We start from the raw sequence: 14,605 nt of genomic DNA, 5'->3' as shown, positions 1-14,605 counted from the left end.
TCTAACTCCCTCTTAAATATAGCCGATGAACTGGCCTCAACTACATTCTGTGCCAGAGAATTCCAGAGATTCCAGAGAACCAAAACATCACCTGTTCTTTTTCTCCAGACATGTTGATTGACCTGCTGAGTTACTCCAGCATTTATGTCTTTCTTAGTTTAGTTTAGAGATACAGCGTGGAAACAGGCCCTTCGGCCCACCAAGTCTGCGCCGACCAACGATCACCCATACACTAGTTCTATCCTACACACTCGGGACAATTAATCTGCAAACCAGTACGTCTTTGGACTGAGGGAGGAAACCGGAGCATCTGGAGAAAACTCACACAGTCACAGGGAGAACGTACAAACTCCGTGCAGCCAGCACCCATAGTCAGGATCGAACCTGGGTCGCAGGAGCTATAAGGCAGCAACTCCACCGCCATGCCACCGTCTCAACAAGGAGGGAGAACCTTTGCAACTTCTTAATGACCCCAGCACTCTCTGTTTAAGCACCTGCTCGGGAAAATGGGTGGAGGCGATAAACCACAAGCCTGCCCATTGAGAGAAATAATGTGTCAGATTTCTGCCTTTTTACAGATCTGAGACAAGCAGATGGCAATGTAAGAGCAGGTGATGTTAGAGAGGCAAGAACAGAGGAGAGGGACTGCGGCCTACGCTGTAAAACTATTAATCGGCAGAATCAAAAACTTAGACTTGAATGTGAATGAAAAAAATATTGGACTTCAAAAGCAATGTGGGATGATTATTTTTTATAAATAATGCCTCGCCTATGGTATCAGGTTTCTAAGTTAGAAGTCTGTGACCACCAAAACTGTTTTCAAGTGTAATTAACTGGAACTGTTTTGGAAACTGCGTGAACAGGGATAATGATTTAAATGGAAGAGGGGCAGTGAAAAATAAAGGCCAGTGTGATTCAGTCCTATTGTGATGTTTCGGAGAAATGTAATTCAGCGTGGAAATGCTGGTATCTAGTGTTCACCACACTAGGGTAGGAATTGTATCAAGAATATAAGGTCGAGCCATCTTCAATAAGGTGAATATTGCAATTAGCAGTTAAAATGGAACAAAATGAAGTTGAAGTTTCGGGTTATTAATGCCAAGTGGACCGAGGTACAGTGAAAAGCTTTGTTTTGCATGCTAATCAATCCAATCAGATAATACAAAAGATAGACGCAAAAACCTGGAGTAACTCAGCGGGACAGGCAGCATCTCTGGAGAGAAGGAATGGGTGACGTTTCGGGTTGAGACCCTTCTTCAGACTAGATAGTCCTATACATAAATACAGTCAAGCCAAACTCATGTACAATAGGGAGAGCGAATGGGAAGATACAAAGTGCAGGATATAGTTCTCAGCATTGTAGCGTTACAGTTCCCAAGACAAAATCCAATGTCCGCAATGGGGTGGAGGTGAATCAGACAGTCCACCAGCTTATGGAAGGACCGTTCAAAAGCCTGATTGCAGAGGAGAAGAAGCTGTTCCTGAGTCTGGTGTTGCGCGTTTTCAGGCTTCTGTACCTTCTGCTTGATGGGAGCGGGAGAATGACTGGTGTACTCGTGATGCGAGATGCTAGAAAACATAGACTACAGGCAGGGCCGAGAAGATGAGGAAGCTTTCTTTACTCTTTTCAATTGCCTGAAAGGGCAGTGGAATCTGACACCAATAATAACATTCAAAAGAGACTTGAATGAAAGCTGGAGAGGGTGAACATTTGCAGAGCCATTACGAAAGGGCTGAAAGGGGGGAGGTCCTTTAAAGGTCCGTCACGGCACGATGGGCTGAATGGCCTCCTTTTGTGCAGTATCATGCCACGCATTTCCTCGGAACCTGCAAAGAGAAAAGGCATGATTCATGATTCCTCTGGTAGAAATATATAAAATTACGAGAAGCAAAGATCAGGTAGACAGGGGGAAGTTTTATTGCCTTTGGAAAGTGAAGGGCCTTTCCCACTTTCGTGATCTTTACAGGGCGACTGCCGGCACCCGTGATAAGTTGCCAAAATTTACAACATGTTGAACATTCAGCGGCGACCAGAAAGACGCTACGATTCTTTGGAGACCTCTCACGACCATAGGAGACCTCTCACGACTACGGCGTGAGAGGTCTCCTATGGTCGTGAGAGGTCATCCACTAGCTTATGGTCCACTTCCATAAGCTGGTGGACTGTCTGATTCACCTCCACCCCATTACGGACATTGGACTTTGTCTTTGGAACTGTAACGCTACAATGCTGAGAACTATATCCTGCACTCTGTATCTTCCCATTCCCTCTACCTATTGTACATGAGTTTGGCTTGACTGTGTTTATGTAAAGGACTATCTATTCTGAAGAAGGGTCTCAACCCGAAACGTCACCCATTCCTTCTCTCCAGAGATGCTGCCTGTCCCGCTAAGTTGCTCCAGGTTTTTGCGTCTATCTTTTGTATTATCTGATTTTGTACTATCCCATGGTCGTGAGAGGTCACCATTTCGTTGTCTCTGTACTGTACACTGCACAATGACAATAAAGTTGAATCTGAATCTTAATCACCTGCTACATGTCGCCAGGGGTCACCTGTATGGCTGTGAGAGGTCTCCAAAGAGTCGTTCCAAACATGTTGAAAATTTCGGCAACCTATCACAGGTGCCAGCAGTCGCCTGTAAAGGACGCGAAAGTGGGTCAGGCCCTTAAGAAATTTAAAGACTAGAGGACATAGATTTAAGGTGAGAGGGGCAAGGTTTAAAGGAGGTGTGCAGGGCAAGTTTTATATTGACACAGTGTGCGGTGGGTACCTGGCAACACGCTGCCAGGGGTGGTGGTGGACACAGAAACTGTAGTTGCATTATAGAGGTTTTTAGATAGGCACATTGATATGCAGGGATTCGGGGGATATGGGTCAAGTGTGGGCAATTGAGATCAGTTATCTTGGCATCATGTTTGGCACAGACATTATGGGTCAGAGCGCCTGTTCCTGCACTGTACTGCTCTGTGTCATACGTACCACTGAGCGTCTACACCTGAAATGATCACCTGTAGGATTTTTAGTTTATTTAGTTTCGAGGTACAGCGTGGAAAGAGGCCGTTCGGCCCACCTGGTCCACGCCGACCAACGATCACCCATACACTTGCGTTTAAGAAGGAACTGCAGATGCTGGAAAATCGAAGGTAGACAAAAATGCTGGAGAAACTCAGCGGGTGAGGCAGCATCTATGGAGCGAAGGAAATAGGCAACGTTTCGGGTCCCGAAATGTTGCCTATTTCCTTCGCTCCATAGATGCTGCCTCACCCCGCTGAGTTTCTCCAGCATTTTTGTCTACCCATACACTAGTTCTATGTTATCCCACTTTCGCATCCGACACGCTAGGGACAATTTCCATGAGGCAATTTAGCCTACAAACCTGCACGTTTCGGAATGTGGGAGCACCCGGAGAAAACCCAGGCGGTCACAGGGAGAACGTGAAAACTCCGTACAGACCGCACCCATAGTCAGGATCTACCGCTGCGCCACCATGATGCCCATGTTCTTATGCTCCATGCAACCGTTCAAATGCTGAGCAATGGAATCTGGAGACAGTGGGCTGGCAGTTTGTAGCATAGACACTCTTTGTAGCTGAATTGTTTGTAGAATTCCTGGACTGGTGTCTCCCACTGCCAGCTGAACTGCAATTCTGTTTTCCTCTTAGGTTTCAAGCGATCACACCCTCTCAGTGCATGCAGGCTTGCTGCGACTTGTCCATTAGTGTAGAAACTGATACAATGTGTTACTCCCAGCAATGGGTCTTTAAATAGCTCTTTCTCTTTCAGGTTTGCCACTGTGAAGTTATCATTTCCAGCTTTGTTTTTTTAATTGTTCCTGTCTTTGTAAATTGTTGTTTAGCAAACATTTTTCTCAGAACTATAGAGGTTTATATTGACGGCCAGCTGTATTGCTTTTGCGTCTTTAGACTTTAGAGATACAGAGCGGAAACAGGCCTTTCGGCCCACCGAGTCCGTGCCGACCACACTAGCACTATCCTACTCACTAGGGATAATTTACAATTTTACCGGTGCCAATTAACCTACAAACCTGGAGTAGGAAGGAACTGCAGATGCTGGATTATACCAAAGATAGACACAAAGGGCTAACGTAAGTCAGTGGGTCAGGCAGAATCTCTAGAGTAAAAGGATGGGTGACTTTTCGAGTCGGAACCCTTCTTCAGATTTCTTCCGACCCAAAACATCACTCATCCTTTTTCTCCATGAGACGCTGCCTGACCCGCTGAGTAACCCCAGCACTTTGTGTCTATTAGGCTGCAAACATGTACGTCTTTGGAGTGTGGGAGGAAACCGGAGCACTAGGAAGAAGCCCACGCAGTCACAGGGAGAACGTACAAACTCCGTACAGGCAGCACCCGGTTAGGATTGAACCCGGGTCTCTGGCACTGTAAGGCAGCAACTCTACCGCAGTGCCACCGTGCTGCCAAAACAGTTGTGGCTTTTGCTATGGAGTCCACATGCCAATACAGAGCAATTAGGACTGTCTGCGTACTCCAGCGGACTGATTTGAGGAGAGATGAGAAGAATCTCTGTTTTACCTAAAACGTGATGAAGAGTTGAAACTCATTGTCGGGGTGGCGCAGCAGTAGAGTTGCAGCCTCACAGTGCCAGAGACCCGAGTTCTATCCTGATTATGGGTGCTGTCTGTGTGGAGTTTGTACTTTCTCCCTGTGACCCTGTGGGTTTCCTCCACATCCCAAAGACATGGAGGTTTGTAGGTTAATTGGCCACAGTAACTTGCAGCTAGTATGTAGGGAATATATGTGAAAGTGGGATAAGATAGAATTAGTGTGAACAGGTGATCGATGGTCAGCATGGACCCGATGGGCCGAAGGTCCCGTCCCCATACTATATCTTACAATCAATAATCAAAACCAAATCCTGTGGGCAGGCACAGTGTTCAGTGTCAACAGCCTTTAGACTTTAGAAATACAGCGTGGAAACAGCCCTTTTGGCTCACCGATTCTGAGCTGACTGCCGATTACCCCAGATACACTAGCACTATCCTACACATGAAGGACAATTTACAGAAGCCAATGAACCTACAAACCAGTGTAGGATCAGAAGCCCAACCTCAGAATAGAAGGATGGATATTTAGAAATGAGGTGAGGTGGAATTTCTGTAGTCCAGAGGGTGGTGAATCTGTGGAAATCATTGCCACAGACGGCTGTGGAGGCTATCAGTGGATACTATTAAGGCAGAGATTGACTGGTTCTTGATTGTGAGGGTGTCAGGGGTTATGGGGAGGAGAGTGGAAAGATAGATCAGCCATGATTGGATGGCAGAGTAGGCTTGATGGGTGGAATGGCCTCATTCTGCTTCTATAACTTATGGATATATAGCGGAGTTCACACAGTAAATGGCCTCTCCCCTACATCTAGGAGATGAGGCCACATCTGAAGGTGGAGAAGCCTCAATTGGTTCCACTTTCATTTACTGCAGCACTATTTGCTTTGCAGAAGAGGGTATTGACCCACTTCTCCCTTTCTTGTTCCTGGTTACCTCATTCAGTGGGTTCTGAAGTGAGGTTCCACCCATGTCTCGCTTTGACAGAGGTCACATTGACCTTTGCAGCGGTTTCTCAATGCACCTTGAGAGCTCAGTGCAACCCTCGACGGTGCTCGTTTCCCTTTTCTAGTGGTTGAAAACCAACGCCCTGAAAATAGCATCTGGTTCTGACAACCAGGGCTTGTCAGAACCACTGTTGTCTCTGAGTAAGAAAGCAATGGATTCGAAACAAAACCAAAAATTGCTGAGAAAACACAGTCGATCAGTAACTCAGTAACTGGAAAGAGAGACAAAGGCCTTGGAGACAGTGCGGAAGAGGTTTACCAGAATGCTGCCCGGATTAGAGGGGTTTGGCTATAGGGAGAGGTTGGACAAACTTGGATTGTTTTCTCTGGAGTGTCAGAGACTGAGGGGAGACCTGATTCAAGTATAGAAAATTATGAGAGGCATTGATAGGGTTAGACGGTCAGAAGCTTTTTACCAGGGTGGAAAGACTAGAGGGCATAGCTTTCAGTTGAGAGGGGCAAGGTTAAAGGAGATGTGCAGGGCAAGTTTTTATTTTTGTAGAGAGTTGTGGGTGCCTGCAACACACTGCCAGGAAGATATGAAGGTGCCATTTAAGAAGCTTTTGGATAAATGCGTGGATATGCAGGGAATGGAGGGGCATAGAATGCAGTGACAGGCTGATGTGATATGCAGCATAGTGTTTGTGGCTTGAAGTGCCTGTGCCTGTGTTGCACTGTTCTCTGTTCTAACTGCAAAAGACTAGTTTGAACACTCCTCCCTGCAAATATTTCCTGGAACCAATGTATTTTCTGTTAAACTATTGCATCAACCCCAAGCCCTATATTTCAACATTTATTCCAGATTGACTGGTTCCACCTTTTGTCAAATAGAATTCACCAGTGTGGGCGCTAGATTGTGGTTAGTTTCAATGATTCATCAGTATTCATTCATTAGATTTTCATAATCCCGCCATATACCCTTCCTCCATGATAATGCCTACGTAATTCATATTTTGTCTCTTCAATTCCCCGCTTCAAATTAACAAGGCGTGAACAGGTCCCACCCAGTATCTCAAAGTATCCAAAACGTTGTTTAAGTGTCAACTTTTGAATGATATTTTCACTGCTTGGCCTTGGTAGTAAGCTGCTGCCTTACAGCGCCAGAAACCCGGATTCAATCCTGACTACGGGTACTGACTGTACAGAGTTTGCATGTTCTCCCTGTGAGCACGTGGTTTTTCTCCGGGTACTTCGGTATCCTCCCACACTCCAAAGGTGTGCAGGTTTATAGGTTAAATGGCTTCTGTAAATCGTCCCTCATGCAGGATAGAACTAGTGTGGGTGATCATGGTCGGTGTGAACTCGGTGGGCCGAAGGGCCTGTTTCCACGATGCATCTCCTACAAAAAATAGCAAAACAAATTCCCACTTCAAATTAACAAGGCATGAACAAATCCAGTACCTCAAGATTTCCAAAAAAGGATTCTTTATGGTTGGTTTTACGTATCACATTTTCACTTCTGAATGGTATTTTTTAGTAATGCATTCCTTGTCAGATCGAAGGTATTGATTGACATGAAAAGATGGAGCCTAATGTATATCACTAGTGCGTAAAAGGACACAAAGTTCTGGAGTATCTCAGCAGGCCCGCAGCATCTCTGGAGAACATGGATGGGTGACGTTTCTGGTCAAGATTCTTCTTCAGACAGATGAGGGAGATACAGGAACTAAGGAGACAAGGAATGAGACCAAAGGGATGCTGCCCCAGGATCTGATGGGCTGAATGGCATCCTTCTATGCCCTTAAGTATTCCCCCTTTCTCTTCTGGTGAATGGTAGCGTCCGATTGAGTTGACATGAACAAAAACATTTTGAGACAAAAGACAGCTTATCACAATACTTAGGTTTAGGTGTTGTTATTGTCACAAGTACCAAGATACGGTGAAAAGCTTTGTTTTGCATGCTATCCAAATGGGGCGGTATAGTTGCTGCTTCACGGCGCCAGAGACCCCGGTTCGATCTTGACTTCTATCTGTTCGGAGTACGTTCTCCCTGTGATTGCATGGGTTTTCTCCGGGTGCTCTGGTTTCCTCCCACATTCCAAAGATGTGCCGTTTTATAGGTTAAATGGTTTCTATAAATTGTCCCTGGTGTGTAAGATAAAACTAGTGGACAGGTGATCGTTGGTCGGCATGAACTGGGTGAATCAAAGGGTCTGTTTTTGCGTTGTATCTGGAAACAAAACTAAACTAAAGATCAGATAATATTATACATAAATACAATCAAGCCAAACTCAAGTCAACAGGTAGAGTGGAGAGAAAGATAAGAGTGCAGAATATAGTTGTCATCATTGTAGTGTAACAATTCCAGAGACAAAGTCCAATGTCCTCAATGTTAGAGTTGGAGAATCAGGACAGTATCCTAGTTTAAGGAAAGACTGTTCAGGAACCTGATTGTTGAGGAGCAAAGCTGTTTCTGAGTATGACGGTGCGTCTTCTGCCCGATGGCAGTGGGGAGAAGAAGGAATGATCAGGGTGGGAAGGATCAATTTGCATTGTTACAGCACATTCTGAATGACTAGATAAAACTATCTCTCAATAAGTACAATTAAGAGATTTAAGAGGGACCTCTGAGCAACATTATCATTCAGAGGGTGGTCCATATCTGGAATGAACTGACAGGAGAAGTTATAGAAGTGGATACAATAACGACTTTCAAAAGGTATTTGGACAGGTAAGAAGGGTTTAATGTGGATCAAATGCAGGCAAATGGGACTTGCCTAGAATGTCAACGTGGTCGGCACAGACAAGCTGGGCCAAAAGGCCTGTTTCAATCCATATAGTTGGTCACAGGAAGGGTCTCACTCCGAAATGTCACCCATTCCTTCTCTCCGAATATGCTGCCTGTCCCACTGAGTTACTCCCGCTTTTTGTGTCTATCTTCGCTTTAAACCATCATCTGCAGTTCCTTCTTACCCACATAGTCCTATGACTGACTAACCACAGGACAAGATGAGAGGTTAATTGGTTTCGTCCTGTTTCTTTCATGAAGTTGCACCCCCTATTTTAATCAGTGTTCCATGCTGTGCTTATCTTTAATTATATGTTGTTCTTTTCCCTTTTTTAATAGTGTCGCCACATGGACTACATTGTGGCCGCAGCAAACCTATACGCGGAAAACTATTCCATAAAAGGGTCGAAGGACAGAGGTGCAATCAAGCAGATCCTTCAGTCTGTCGACATTCTTCCATTCATCCCAAAGTCAGGGGTCGCAATCTACACCACTGACCAAGAAATGGAAGCAGCTGAGGATTCAGTTGGTAAGATTCCCTTTATGACCATTCTTTGTGTTTTGTGAGTGCTCTGTTAGTAATCACACACGGGTGGTAGATGGTGGTAGCTCTCCACTGTTCTTCAGTCGATGACACTTGCATTTCCTTTGAGCTGTGTAACAATGCAATGTTGCATCAAAAGCCTCGGTTTGCATCAGAGTTGAGCTGAGTTTAGCCAACCAGTCAGCGGAAAGACTATACATGATTACAGTCGAGCCATCCATAGTGTACAATGATAAAGGGAATAATGGGAATCACATTTAGTGCAAGATAAAGTCCAGTAAAGTCCGATCAAATATAGTCCGAGGCTTTCCAATGAGGTAGATAATAGCTCAGGACTGCTCTCTAGTTGTTGGTAGGATGGTTCAGTTGCTTGATAACAGCTGGGAAGAAACTGTTCCTGAATCTGGGGGTGTGTGTTTTCACACTTCTACAGCTCTTGCCCGATGGAAGAGGGGGGAAGAGGGAGTGTCTGGGGTGTGACTCGTCCTGTGGCCTTGTGGCCTGTGAGGTGTAAATGTAGTCAATGGAGGGAAGTTGGTTTGTGTGATGGTCTGGGTTGCGTTCACAATTGTCTGCAATTTCTTGCGGCCGTGGATGCAGCTGTTCACAAACCATGTTGTAATGCATCACGATAAAATCCTTTCCACGGCGCATCTGTAGCAATTGGCGAGAATTGTTGGGGGCAGGGCGAACATCCTAAGCCTTCTAAGAAAATAGAGGCTTTGGTGTGTTTTTTTGGCCATTGTTTCAATATGGGTGGTCCAGGTCGCATTATTACTTTTCTCAAAAGGATACAGTGCTGGAGTAACTCAGCAGGTCAGGCAGCATATCTGGAGTACATGGGTAGTTCAATGGTTCCATGGTACTTTATTGTCACTTGTACCGGGGTACAGTGAAATTCATTTTTGTATACTGTTCAGTACTAATATCACCACACAGCACATCTTAAATACAGTGCAAGTGTCCAGGAATAGACAGCGTACAAAGTTGCCAAGTTTGGTGCCATTTTCAAGTCCCAGTTGTTATAGGTGTCGAGTTCGTAACCTGGCCATGAAGGCCCGTTGACGTTTTGGGTTGAGACCCTTCCTCAGACTTTCTTTGTTTCTACTTCTATGTTATTCTTCTCATTGGATTCCACAAACTATGACATAAAAAACAGTCGGGCTGATAATCTGTTCTTTGACCTCTGAAAACAAGCCGAGCAAACTAACTGCCTGAAAATGCATCAAGAATGGTCTTCAATGATTCCTCTCTTTTCGATGAAAATGGTTGACCAACACTATTTCCTGCACCAGATCCTTTTGCCTGGGGGTTAGTCACTTGTAAGAAAGAAAGCCCAGTTGTTGAACTGTGATCCTAACATTTGTTCTAAGCCTTAATAATCTTATTCTCCCCCGAAATATTTGAAAATTACTGAGCCAGGATTGTCTTTTTGTTCTGTGTTCGTAATTTGTGAAAGAGCCACAGATTTGTAACAATCGTAATTCATAGTCCAAAATCGTATCAAATTGTGTCACCAACTTTAAATATCGATGTCCAGGATTTGGAGTTAGACTATGGTGCCTTGGTCGCGATGTAAATGACAGCACTATTTCTTTCTCAAAAAAGCAAGAACAGGGAAGGATACAAAGTACTGGAGTAACTCATCAGTTCAGGCAGCATCTTTGGAGTACATAGATAGGTGGCATTTTGGTTGGGACCTTTCTTCAGACTGAAGGATCCCGACCCAAAACGTCACTGTTCTGTGTTCTCCAGAGGTGTTGCCTGACCCGCTGTGTTATTCCGCTACTTTGTGTCTTTTTATGTAAACCAGTATCTGCAGTTCCTTGTGTTATTCCAGCACATTGTGTCTTTTCTTTGCAAGCCAGTATCTATAGTTCCTTGTGTTACTCCAGCACTTTGTGTCTTTTTTCCCCACAAACCTGCACATGCAGTTCCTTGTGTTATTCCAGCACAACAAAAAAGCCTTTCACTGTACAGAACCGTGAAAATGCATAAATTCAGGGACAGTTTCTTCCCAGCTGAAACTAAGCAACTGAACCATCATCCTATCACCAACTGGAGACCGGTCCTGACCTCCCATCTACCTCACTGGAGATCCTCGGACTATCTTTTATCAGACTTTACAGTACTTTATCTTGCACTAAATGTTATTCCTTTTATCCTCTATCTGTACTCAGTTGACGGCTAGATTGCAATCATCTATAGTCTTTTCGCCTATTGGATTGCATGCAACAAAAAAGCTTTTCACTGTACCTCGGTACACGGTGACAATAATAAACTAAACTAAATTTTAAAAAGCTTCCATTGAGTCTGCAAGTGATGAGATCGGCTATGTAAATAGTCAAGTGGACACGCTCTGGTGATGTCCTTGGGTGAGTGTAGCTGGTTCTCATTACTGTCAGAGCGCTCACTCTGATATATGTGAGCATGCTCATTTGCAGGCTCAAATGCTTTAATATTTTTTCTCTAAATGTCTGAGTGATTTTTCTCCTGCTGAACGGACATTAAACTCCCAAGGCTGAATTCAACAAAACAGAGTATCAGCAGTTTATCAGACTGGAGCACAATTGCCTTTCATTAACCGCCTCAGGGGGCCGAGAATATCTATTTACTGCCCTCTGTATCATTTCACCAACACCTTGGTCCAGTATTGGAGTGCAGGCAATAAAATAGCTGACTCAAACAGATGACAGAAACCAAAATAATCTTATTTAACCCTAAATGCACAAATATCTCCTCAAGGAAGCCTACTATGAAGAAGTTCTGTCTGAAAAAGGGTCTGGACCTAAAATGCCACCAATCCATGTTCTCCAATGATGTTGCCTGATCATTTGAGTTACCCCAGCAGTTTATATCTCTTTTTATGTAAACTAGCAACAGCATTTACTTGTTTCTACATTTTCTCTCTAACATAATAAAATAGATTTGACATAGGCAGCACAGTGAGACAGCTGGTAAAGCTGCTGTCTCACAGCGCCATCGACCCAGGTTCGATCCTGACCTCGGCTGTTGTTTGTGGAGTTTCCACGTTCTCCCTGTGGCCACATGGGTTTCCTCCGGGTGTTCGGGTTTGCTCCCTCATCTGAAATAATTGTGGGGTTGTAGAAATAATGTGCCGAAGGGCCTGCTTCCATGCTGTATCTTTTAATTAATCAAACAATTAATCAAAGGTGACTCCACAACAAGAATTGTAGTCACTTGAAGCGTAGTGCTTTGGAGAAGATCTTAAATGAATGTGAAACGCATAATGGAAAAGCAAGTGTATTTTCTTTCCCTATTAACTTGCTCTGAACCTTTCGAGGATGTAACTAGTAGAGTGGATAAGGGAGAACCAGTGGATGTGTTTTATCTGGACTTTCAGAAGGCTTTCGACAAGGTCCTACATAAGAGATTAGTAAACAAACTTAAAGCACACAGTATTGGGGTTCAGTATTGATGTGGATAGAGAACTGGCTGGCAAACAGGAAGCAAAGAGTAGGAGCAAACGGGTCCTTTTCAGAATGGCAGGCAGTGACTAGTGGGGTACCGCAAGGCTCAGTGCTGGGACCCCAGCTATTTACAATATATATTAATGATTTGGACTAGGGAATTGAATGCAACATCTCCAAGTTTGCAGATGACACGAAGCTGGGGGGCAGTGTAGCTGTGAAGAGGATGCTAGGAGGCTGCAAGGTGACTTGGATAGGCTGGGTGAGTGGGCATATACATGGCAGATGCAGTATAATGTGGATAAATGTGAGGTTATCCATTTTGGTGGCAAAAACAGGAAAGTAGACTATTATCTAAATGGTGGCCGATTAGGAAAAGGGGAGATGCAACGAGACCTGGGTGTCATGGTACACCAGTAATTGAAAGTAGGCATGCAGGTGCAGCAGGCAGTGAAGAAAGCAAATGGTATGTTAGCATTCATAGCAAAAGGATTTGAGTATAGGAGAGGGAGGTTCTACTGCAGTTGTACAGGGTCTTGGTGAGACCAGACCTGGAGTATTGCGTACAGTTTTGGTCTCCTAATCTGAGGAAAGACACTCTTGCCATAGAGGGAGTACAGAGAAGGTTCACCAGACTGATTCCTGGGATGGCAGGACTTTCATATGAAGAAAGACTAGATAGATTTGGCGTGTACTCGCTAGAATTTAGGAGATTGAGGGGGGATCTTATAGAAACTTACAACATTCTTAAGGGGTTGGACAGGCTAGATGCAGGAAGATTATTCCCGATGTTGGGGAAGTCCAGAACAAGGGGTCACAGTTTAAGGATAAGGGGGAAGTCGTTTAGGACCGAGATGAGAAAATCATTTTTTACACAGAGAGTGGTGAATCTGCGGAATTCTCTGCCACAGAAGGTAGTTGAGGCCAGTTCATTGGCTATATTTAAGAGGGAGTTAGATGTGGCCCTTGTGGCTAAAGGGATCAGGGGGTATGGAGAGAAGGCAGGTACAGGATACTGAGTTGGATGATCAGCCATGATCATATAGAATGCCGGTGCAAGCTCGAAGGGCCGAATGGCCTACTCCTGCACCTTATTTCTATGTTTCTATGTAACTCACTTTCTTATTGTTTCCTTGTGCAGATAAAAAACATTTGGAAAAACTGAAGGAGCACCTTTCTTCCCGTGAAGCTTTCAGTGGATGTGAGATGCACCCCGTTGAGTTTGAGAAGGTAAATCCAGCCACACCTACTGCTGATTCATTGGGAAGTTTGGCTTAAACAAGTATTTATTTTTCCTCCTTTTACCCAACTCGTGTTCTTGGTATTCGATCCTCCATCCATCCAGGCCTTTTAATTCCATTTGGGTTTATTTTTTAGTTTTAGAGATACAGCGTGGAAACGGGCCATTTGGCCAACCGAGCCCACACAGACCAGCGATCATCCATACACTAGTTGTATCCTGCACACTAAGAAAAATTTACAGAAGCCAATTGACCTACAAACCTGTATCTCTTTGGAATGTGGGAGGTAACCGGAGCACCCGGAGAAAACCCATGTGGTCACAGGGAAAACGTACAAACACCGTACAGACAGCACCCGTAGTCAGGATCGAATCTGGGTCTCTGGTGCTGTAAGGCAGCAGCTCTGCCGCTTGTAGACCCTCTGTGTTGACAAGTTCAGTGGAGTAATCCTGATTACAGCTCACTTCTACTCTACTCCCGTGGGGCTCATGCAATTAGTTCAGTGGCGTGCTCTCACCACTGCGGACAAAACAAACTAGTTTGTTGTGTTGGTGTTATTGACCCCAAACTACTATCACAGACAGGACTCAACACACTGGATGCAAGGTGGATATTTTCCTAGGTCAGAGGTCTAAGGCCAGGGGTCACAGTCTCAGGGTATTGAGTCAGGCATTGCAGAAGATCTTTCACTCAGAGTGGAATTCTCTGCCTCAGAAGATAGTAAACGGCTAGGACAACTGAACACATTTAAGAAGATGATTTCTTGATGCAAAGACAATGATGAGTATGGAACAGGAGCAGGAATATGATGCTAAAGGCCAGGTGCTGGAATAACTCAGCAGGCCAGGCAGCATCTGTGGAGGGAAATAGACAGATGACATCGCTTCAGGACCCTTCGGACATGACCTATCTGTCCATTTCCCTCCACAGATGTTGCCTGAACTGATGGGTTCCTCAAGCACTGTATTTTGGTCTGGATCAGTAACGGGAACCAGAGAAACAGGTTTACTTGGTTGTAAAATAACATCCAATGTTTTAGAAAATCTGTTACTCCAGTGCCAAACAACAGCA

At 44.6% G+C, this 14,605-nt stretch overlaps 1 protein-coding gene across 1 annotated transcript in view; it reads left to right on the top strand.

The window, feature by feature from the left end:
* uba7 (ubiquitin like modifier activating enzyme 7) overlaps positions 1 to 14,605 on the top strand; it is a 231,125-nt gene that overhangs the window by 103,320 nt on the left and 113,200 nt on the right. Inside the window, exons 20-21 of the mRNA XM_033037366.1 lie at positions 8,658 to 8,847; positions 13,435 to 13,523. Coding sequence (XP_032893257.1) covers positions 8,658 to 8,847; positions 13,435 to 13,523 — 279 coding nt within the window. The remainder of the gene's footprint in view (positions 1 to 8,657; positions 8,848 to 13,434; positions 13,524 to 14,605) is intronic.

The sequence above is a fragment of the Amblyraja radiata genome, chromosome 18, assembly GCF_010909765.2.
Source record: "Amblyraja radiata isolate CabotCenter1 chromosome 18, sAmbRad1.1.pri, whole genome shotgun sequence".
NCBI classification, from domain to species: domain Eukaryota; kingdom Metazoa; phylum Chordata; class Chondrichthyes; order Rajiformes; family Rajidae; genus Amblyraja; species Amblyraja radiata.
Note: the sequence above shows the minus strand (reverse complement) of the source record. Positions and strands in the feature narration are given on the sequence as shown.